The sequence below is a fragment of the Sardina pilchardus genome, chromosome 13 (assembly GCF_963854185.1).
Source record: "Sardina pilchardus chromosome 13, fSarPil1.1, whole genome shotgun sequence".
NCBI classification, from domain to species: Eukaryota; Metazoa; Chordata; class Actinopteri; order Clupeiformes; family Clupeidae; genus Sardina; species Sardina pilchardus.
Genome location: NC_085006.1, coordinates 2,058,990 through 2,068,622, shown reverse-complemented (window position 1 = coordinate 2,068,622; position 9,633 = coordinate 2,058,990). Strand labels below are relative to the sequence as shown.

The window sequence follows — 9,633 nt, the reverse complement described above, 5'->3', positions numbered from 1 at the left end:
ACGTTTTCATTAAAAAAATATTTATTTATTTATGAGAATAAATGAGCTTCCCTTTCAGGTTGGATTTTTCCTCATTGTTTTCATTGGAGTACAATAAACCACCAAAAGAATATTTTTTACCTGTTTTAGTCAACTTTACCAAAGGTGGCAATAATTCTGGAGGGTACTGTATAAGCTGTGCTATGAGGGCATGTTCTAAACTCTAAACCTTTGTACCTTCAACAGACTTAAAATCCCATAATGAGTGATGTGAAACATGAACAGGGTCCTTACATGACACCACTGTGCGTTTTCAACCCAACAATTTTGAAGGAACAGTATAAATCCTATGTTTGTACAGTAGCTTAGCTGTCAGCCTACCTGTTTCTCTCCATTCCTTCCTGTAACCTAAAGTCCAGAATTAAGTCAATGCCTTTTCCCATTACCAAATGGGAAGTTTATGTCCAAAATAATGATGATTCAGCATGGCAATGTCTATATATTAATATGAATGACTAACAGCATGGAAAGTAACCTCAACACTGATTAGGGCCTGACTGACGGAAATCCTTAGAACTGGACATTTGGCAAGTACAGCACGTTAGTAAAGTAAAGTTTATTTATGTAGGCTATGGTATATATTCCAGCACAGTGGAAACTCAAACTTTTACAGACATCAAAAAAGACTTACCAAACAATCTTAAAAATGTATAACAAAGCCTAAATTAGTTCATTGGTCAAATTTGATCATGTGACTCTCTTGCTATGAATAGTACACAACATGATGTCCTTAAACAGACCAGCTAACCTTGCATCTGAGCTGTGGAAGCATAGATCAGTACTGATCACTCTGACTAAATGCAAGAAAGCCAACACGTACATCAGCAGATCTGAATTTCTTATAGTGACAGATCTGTCACAGTAGTCCTGAATGCCTGAGCAATTTCTCTACAGATGCTGGAAAAGGAGCTCAGCATGGTATTGTTACCAGTCATATTTACTATGATTGCAAAAACATGCTGAAATCAATCATATGATTCAACTGTGGATTTTAGCTAATTTAGTTAATCTATGGCTGTGAATGATAAAGGTAAGTAGAAAACGGTGCCTCATTATCACACCTAATTCTACCCTCCATTAAATATGTGCTGCTGTTAGGCATCAACAGGCTGGAGATCTGATGTTAATCTAAGAAAGCATTTGAGTCTGCAAGAGGGCAAATCCACACATTTCATGTTAACACAGACTACATTCTCCTTTTTCAAACCATTTAAATACAAGTGACCAATAATAATTGAAATATTTACAGTAAATGAACAATTGAACTGTTAAATACTCTGTCATACTCTGACCAGAGATTAAGATTAATGTAATATTTCTTCCAGTTAGGAAAAAAGGTGTCTCTGTAATTTAGAATTAAAACTTCTCTTACAAGAGGACCCTAGCACATCTGTACGGTGTACAGCACATTAATGGACGTTATGTCTCAGGGCAACAGGATTATGGAAAATGGATCTCGCCCACACTATTTTTACCTAACTATGTACAAAGATCAACGGAATTTCAGATATGTATATTTTACATTTGTATTGATATTATACCTTGTTATTCTTTGTTTAAATATATCTATTACACTGATCATAATTTTGGAAAAAATGTTGCATCAACCTATGTACATCTTAATTGCTTGTCTTTCAATGAACTCTCTTTATGGTGCCACTGGTTTGCTTCCAAAGATGTTAACTGATCTTCTGTCAGATACTCACGCAGTATCTCGTTCTGCATGTTTTCTACAGATTTTAGTCATTTACACATATGGGTCATATGAATTCACTATTCTAACATTGATGGCGTATGATCGCCATGTAGCTATTTGTGAACCCCTAAAATATCACAGTATCATGACAGCAAGGGCACTTACTATAATGGTAGTTGTTGCTTTGTTATATCCATTGTGTGCCATTGGTGCCAATGTAAGCTTAGCTTTTAGGTTACCTTTATGTGGTAATGAATTAAGAAAACTGTACTGCAGTAACTGGTCTGTAGTTCAACTTTCTTGCGTTGACACTACATTGAACAACATAATAGGAATGATCATTACAGTAGTGACAGTTTTTCTTCCATTGTATTTTATTTTGTATTCCTATATTAAAATTCTTGTAATCTGTCAAAGGAACTCCTCTGATTTCAAAAGAAAAGCCATGCACACCTGTCTTCCACACATAGTGACATTTGTCAACTACTCAATTGCTGTTTTTTGTGAAATATTTTTTAGTCGTTATGACCTTCCAGATGTAGTAGCTGTGATTCTATCTCTGGAATTCCTTATCATACCACCGGTTTTAAACCCTCTTGTTTATGGATTAAATTTTCCAGAAATACACAGGAGAATATTTTTTTTCTTAACTTCCTCAAAAATATCAATGACTCCTGAATGAAAAAACTGCTCTGTTTGTATTTCTGCTAGTTTTATTTTTTCTTGCAGTCCATTTGTTTGAAAATAATGCATTTAACTTGAAAAGATAAGATTTGTTCTATGAACACAAAACGCTGGTTTTCCGTAAATCTTATGTACAAACTTGTTAAAATTGTGTTATAAGTGGGTATTTCATCTTTGGCTAGATAATCCATCCATTTGACAGATGAGGCATATCAAAAGATGCTGAATTTAAAAAAAAACATATAATCGAAGTGAATTAGACTGGAAAGGGGTCAAAGGTGGCAGTAATATTGATGTAACAGATGCTAATTGTAATTGTGAATTTTATAACTTCAACAAATGTCTTTCATGAACTAAAAACGATTATTTTAAAACTTGGGACTGGGACCTGGGAAGTTGTCATTTTTATTTCAAAAGCATAGTCCATGAGTCAGCGGAGAAGTCTGTGTTACAAGAGGGCACCGATCCAAATCTGTTTTATTTTCTTTGTATATGCCCCCAAATGACAACAGTATGTGATGGACTTTCCAAACTCCTGAAGATTTATACAGCCTCTTCAGTAAATTCCCCACTGATATTAATGGGATTTTCAGCCCCGTCAATGTTGGTTTGTAGTCATGTTTGGCGACAAAGCCAATGTGTCACTTAAACATCAACAGTTACTGACAGTTATTGCAGTTTTTCTCAAATGCTAAAACACAAAAGCCAATCCTCTAAACCAAATGACCAGTTGTCTAAACACATTACTAAATCCAGCCATAATTTTTCAATATCATAAACACATTTCACATGAAGACACAATTCACATAACACAATCCTCCGTTCTCATAAATCTAAGCATATTTTTCCTTGCTAAAACACATGTTGCAAAACATATTCTCAAATGAAAGCTCATGTGATGTAAAATGCTTGCCACAGTCAGCAATAACTGAACACAATGAACACACCTGGCGTCATTTATAACACACAACGACTCAAAATTGAAGACACTTGCTGCTAATGCGCACAGTGACTGTGGTGTGTGTGTGGTGTGAATGAAGAAAATAAAAGAACTTCACACCCTGATCATGTTTTCAAGAGAACTGTTGTGTGCAATACAGTAAGCCTTACTTGAGAATGGCCGTTTCCCTCACGTGTTGCCTGATTCACGCTCTGCGTGAAATGTATTACAGCTGTATTACAACTTACCGCCACGAGGTGGCAGTACAGTCCGCTGTAGCATTGCTGCGGTGTGATTGATACTGTAGCCCAGTTCTACTCATTCAATAGGCGGCCAGGAAGCAACCTCTAAGTGGCCCAGCCCACATAGTTTTAAGCAGCAGATTAAAATAACACTTTATGTTTCATTCGAGAGTTTGACAACGGTGAGGATGATTAGCACTATGCAAACAAATTTTATTGAGTTAGACTGCATCTCCGTAATCTGGGTCTCCGTAATCTGACTTCCTCAATCCTCATGAATGTAATTCTGTAATTTCTCTTTGGATAGCTATCTACAGTATCTATCCAATGGCGTCAGTTTAGTTTTCAGGGGACAAAAACGCTATTTTACAGCTTGGTTTGATAAGTGCTGGGGACATACATTTTATATTATCTTAACGATGTCGAGGACTGTTGCGTTTCTGACTCTGTTGCACCGTTGCCGCCAGAACCAGTTTTAAACGCACAGGCCTACTAGGCTATATTTAGGTTACTTTATCAGCTTCGTACTTAAATGGCTCATTCCGAGGAGAATGAAGGCTAGTTCGCTAGCTTCTATCATGTCCTCAGGACTCGGAGGAACGAAACCAGAGCCAGAGTGATGCTGAAATCGCATAGGCCTACCGGTCTGTGTCCCAAGTAGGCTATTCATTCTAACTCCACGAAAATTACCACCGCTGGTCAGTTTGCTTTGGTTTGTGGAGTAATCCATATGGATTGGTGAAAATGTAGGCTTTAGACTTACAGTTAAGCCCAAAATTATTAGCCCCCCTGAAATTTTGGAACATTACTCTAAAATTCTCCCTAAATTTTTCATCCCTGATCAAATTTTTAAAAATCAAACATTTGCCAGTGTTATTATGTAGAATCTGGTGGATTTTGGAGTGTTAATATATAATTAGGAATGCTTAATCTCAAATTGTGTGAAAAGTGGAGTGGTCAAAATTAATAGCCCCCATGTGATTTTTTTGCTTTTAAACACACACGACCAACCTGTCACCTTTCAAGCCACACCTTTGCAGTTAGTTAATGTCCAGAGAACACCTGAACACCCAACCAGCATTGATTGTTTACCTAAAGACTTCAAGGAACAGGCCTACAGGCACTTGAACACCTGTCTGAGAGGGGACTGCCTTTACAGGCATACTGAAAATAAAGGAAATCTGTCTGGACCTCAGAAAGAACATCATTGAGGCCTATAATATGGAGAAATGCTATACTGTAATCTCTAGATGCTTCACAGTCTGTAGAACAGCCGTGCAAGGCATCATTTCAAAGTACAAAGAGTTCCAAGTTTGTGCATAACAAACCTAAGTGTGGATGAAAATGCTAAATATCTCAATCTAGAGAGAAAAATCATCAGGGATGTTAGCAAGCAACCCTGCACATCCGCCAAAATGATAGTTGCTGACCTTGAGACCTCTGGGGTTAAAGTCTTGAGGAAGACAGTAGCGAGGGATTTTTATTGTGGAGGCCTCCAAGGTCATCGGCTGAGAAAAAACCCATTACTCCAAAAGGGGCGCTTCAAAGTCAGACTGAACTTTGCCCATGCACATTTAAAAGCTAAAAATGAGTTTTGGAAAACTGTCCTTTGGTCTGATGACATTAAACTGGAGCTGTTTGGGCACATGGATGTTGCCTATGTTTGGCAAAAAAAGGGAAGGCCTACAACCATAAAAATACAGTTCCAACAGTGAAGCATGGTGGTAGGAGCATCATGTTATGGGGCTGTTTTGCTGTCTCAGGCACAGGGAGCCTTGTTTGGGTGCATGGGATCATGAAAAAGAAAGATTATGTTGACCTTTTGAGGGATAACATCAAGACGCCTGCTCTTAGTCTAGGCTTAGGTCACCACCAGGTCCTTCAGCATGATAATAACCCAAAGCATAGTGAAAAGTGGTCTAAAACGCCCTAAAGGATACCAAAATCAAGGTGCTGGAATAGCCTACACAGAGACCAGACCTCAACCCCATTGAGAATCTGTGGCACATGCTTAAAGCAAGAGTCCATACAAGAAAACCATGCAGTTTGGACAAGCTGGAGCTAAAGAGTGCTTAAGAGATATGTGTCAACCTAGTAAAAGACTATTCAAAGAAGTTGTTGTCAGTTGAAGCACAGAAAGGCTACACTATTGACTATTAATGGTCTGGGGGCTAATAATTTTGAACATGTCAATTTTTGCTTTTCTTGTCACAAATCAGAGCATGAGTAAACAATGATCATCAAACTTTGTGGTCATACTGTCTTTGTGCTTCTGTAATCATATAAACTAGGCACATTTTTGGAAATGGTCATTTTCATGTATAAACAAAGGATTATATCTGAATTCATAAGGGGGGCTAATAATTTTGGGCTTAACTGTACTTTCTCGGGGGGCAGAGACATTTTTCAATGTGGTCTAGGCCCTCTATGAAATACAGTAGCCATAAATCTTTTAATCGTAGTTCTGTGGTCTATTCGAAATTGCGCTCTGATCAGCGGAGGACGGGAGCAGTAATATTGGTCGTTTATCGAAGAACAGTAGCCTACCATGCCTTACCATTATCTTTGATATTTCAGTGCATGGTTTTGAATATTTTAACAGTTGCCAAAAATATAAGGGATTCAGTCAGTCGAGTTTATTTGATATTCGCAGGATACACTTGAAACGCACGATCAAAACTTCTGACATGCATACTGCTGACGACTGTCCCTTATTTAGAGTCTAATGCTCTGTCAATCTCAGACTCTCACAAAATTAAGGAAGCAAGTAAAATGCCAGATGCACGGGAAGTAGGAGTATGAATGATGTAGCCTACGTTTCTTAATGATTGTCGAAATGTTTCTTTTGGGGGAAACACGTCCGGCATGGTCCAGCAACATATCGTTATAGTCATTCATTCACCACATGATAAAATGCAGTCTAGCTTGACGTACTGTAGCCAACGGTAGGCCTATGCCTATCTCTGAATCAACATGAACATGAGCGGCCTACCTATATCTAAGTTGCTAGAACTTTATTTTGCGTAGCTATAGGTCTACTCAATGGTGAAAATGAATCACCGCTCACTGTCCTATCGCCCTGTCAAGCGTAGCCATGTATTAAAGACATTTTATTTTCAGTTGGCAAAAGTGATGGGGACAAAATCTGTGATAACAGTGTTAAAATGACACCTATCTATCTATCTATCTATCTATCTAACGTTCAGTTTCACTTAGGCAAAAAGACATGAACCTTGCGAGGTTATCCGGTTCCTCAAATTGGTGAGGTTTCTGTTACATCTGCGATCAAGTGATTTGAAACATAGAAAATAAGTCTTTGACTTTTGAGTCGTTTTCCAAGCATCTATGCTGTGCCGACGATGAGTACCACAAAGCGATTCCATAGGGCTCCGAAATGGGCAGCAGCATCAAGTGTTGGAAGCTAACTGTACCATCCCCCCTCTGTGAGCTGACCTCTGTGCCTTAAAACACGAATTTAAAAATCCCCCACCGCCCAAGAGCAGTTTCACACATCATTAGCAATAGCAATCTTTTGTATAGGCTATGTTGAGTGTGCGTCTGCAACAGTGAGCCTACTCCTTTTCGGCTTTTGGAAACAGCAGCATCATTTTCGCCGGGGACCGGGTAGCCTACATGTCTCCACCACTTTTTATGACGAACGATTTTGTCCCCACCACTTTGTCCCCATCAAGTTTGGGGCCCCAGTGTCACTTAATGTGAAAGCTATTGACAAAAAGGTGTTTTCCCCATTGAAAACAATGGTATTTTAATTTTATGTGGATATACCGAGAAGGGGGCATGAAATCCCAAAAAATTGTGGTGCGTCTTAGTAGTCCCATGTAGCTAAAGCATGCTGCAAAGGTTGGGGCCCCAGTGTCACTTTTTGTGAAAGCTATTGAAAAAAGTGTGGTTTCCGCATAGAAAACAATGGTATTTTAATTGTATGTGGATATCCATAGAAGGGGGCATGAAATCCAAATAAATTGTGGTGTGTCTTAACAGTCCCATGTAGTCAAAGCATGCTGCGAAGTTTGGGGCCCCAGTGTCACTTAATGTGAAAGCTATTGACAAAAAGGTGTTTTCCCCATTGAAAACAATGGTATTTTAATTTTATGTGGATATCCATAGAAGGGGGCATGAAATCCAAATAAATTGTGGTGTGTCTTAACAGTCCCATGTAGTCAAAACATGCTGCGAAGTTTGGGGCCCCAGTGTCACTTAATGTGAAAGCTATTGAAAAAAGTGTGGTTTCCCCATAAACAATGGTATTTTAATTGTATGTGGATATCCATAGAAGGGGGCATGGAATACAAATAAATTGTGGTGTGTCTTAGCAGTTCCATGTAGTCAAAGCATGCTGCAAAGTTTGGGGCCCCAGTGTCACTTAATGTGAAAGCTATTGAAAAAAAGTGTGGTTTCCCCATAGAAAACAATGGTATTTTAATTGTATGTGGATATCCATTGAAGGGGGCATGGGATCCAAATAAATTGTGGTGTGTCTTAACAGTCCCATGTAGTCAAAGCATGCTGCAAAGTGTGGGGCCCCAGTGTCACTTAATGTGAAAGCTTTTGAAACAAGTGTGGTTTCCCCATAGAAAACAATGGTATTTTAATTGTATGTGGATATCCACAGAAGGGGGCATGGAATCCAAATAAATTGTGGTGTGTCTTAGCAGTCCCATGTAGTCAAAGCATGCTGCAAAGTTTGGGGCCCCAGTGTCACTTAATGTGAAAGCTATTGACAAAAAGGTGTTTTCCCCATTGAAAACAATGGTATTTTAATTTTATGTGGATATACAGAGAAGGGGGCATGAAATCCCAAAAAATTCTGGTGTGTCTTAGTAGTCCCGTGTAGCTAAAGCATGCTGCAAAGTTTGGGGCCCCACAGCACGATTTTGCGAATATGTGAATCTGTCGAATATCCAACGTGAAACTAACTTCACCGCCGTACAGAACACATGCTGCATTGTTGCAACAACATTCGAAACGGGCGTGCTGTCGGTGGTAAAACAAAAACAGTAGCCCTGTGACAGCGGCCGCATATTCTGCACCACCCCTCACTCAAACACACAGAGAATCTGGAATGTATAGCCTAATTAACCGAAGAGTCGGACCTCCATTTGGCAAACCTCATAGGCTACTGCAGGTTATGTCTGAAAGCGACTAGCCTACAGAGAATGATACAGGCTCTACCTATTAGGGTATTTACGGACATTTTACTCATGTCTCGCAAAGACTCCGACGGTAACCTAAACTTAACCTTATGTCCACCGAAAACAAGTTCGAACGTCAACGACCTCAATTTCGAATTTGAAAAGACATTTGAGTTGAAGCATCAGTCCAGAGTGAAAGCTACAGGCAAAAGCATAAGTCATCGAAATTAAATGAAAGTAGAAAGAAGAATAAAGTGAAGTAAAGATAAGTAGGCTAAAACAAGTCCCTGTCCCGAACTATGGAAAAAGTTTAGGAAAACCCCAACTCACCTAGGCTATGAAATGCAGCATGGTTATGCTCTCTCCCGCACTCCGTTGTCTTGCTGATATGTGTCTTTTGTTTGTCTCTGGCAATGCAGGATACAGGAAAGTAAAGGTAATCTAATTACTGTTTTTGCAATTGTAATCCCTTACTTTACTCGTTACTTGAAGATAGTAACTGGATTACAGTAACGCGTTACTACCCATCACTGGTTATCAGAGATCCATTTGAAAACCTTCTGCAACTCTTTGTTGAGGGCTGAGGTGATATAGTTGTTGATCACTTTCAGAGCGATTTTGAAAACGATAAAAAGCTAACAGCCAATCAGAACCCATAATATTCTAGCCATCACATTCATTAACATGAGGAGAGACTTTTCTTATTGTTGGCCAGTGTGGACACTTTTATTGTTATGGTTAGAGTTATCGTTATCGTTCTTGGTGTGAACGGCCCTTAACTCTCCTTGCCTGTACTCCACACCAGGCAGATGACTTATGCAGCTGCTTTGTGTGTGTGCTCATGATATCAGCTTGTTCCTTTGTCACAGCTGCGATGTC

At 39.1% G+C, this 9,633-nt stretch overlaps 1 protein-coding gene across 1 annotated transcript; it reads left to right on the top strand.

Moving 5' to 3' along the window:
• The first annotated feature begins 1,481 nt into the window (after positions 1-1,481).
• LOC134100004 (putative gustatory receptor clone PTE03) lies at positions 1,482-2,417 on the top strand. The gene has a single exon (XM_062553054.1). The coding sequence runs from the start codon at positions 1,482-1,484 to the stop codon at positions 2,415-2,417; it is 936 nt and encodes a 311-aa protein (XP_062409038.1).
• The last annotated feature ends 7,216 nt before the right edge of the window (positions 2,418-9,633 follow it).

Excerpts from the sequence above, each read along its gene's own strand:
- LOC134100004 (XM_062553054.1), top strand. The coding sequence starts at position 1,482 with ATGGAAAATGGATCTCGCCCACACTATTTTTACCTAACTATGTACAAA.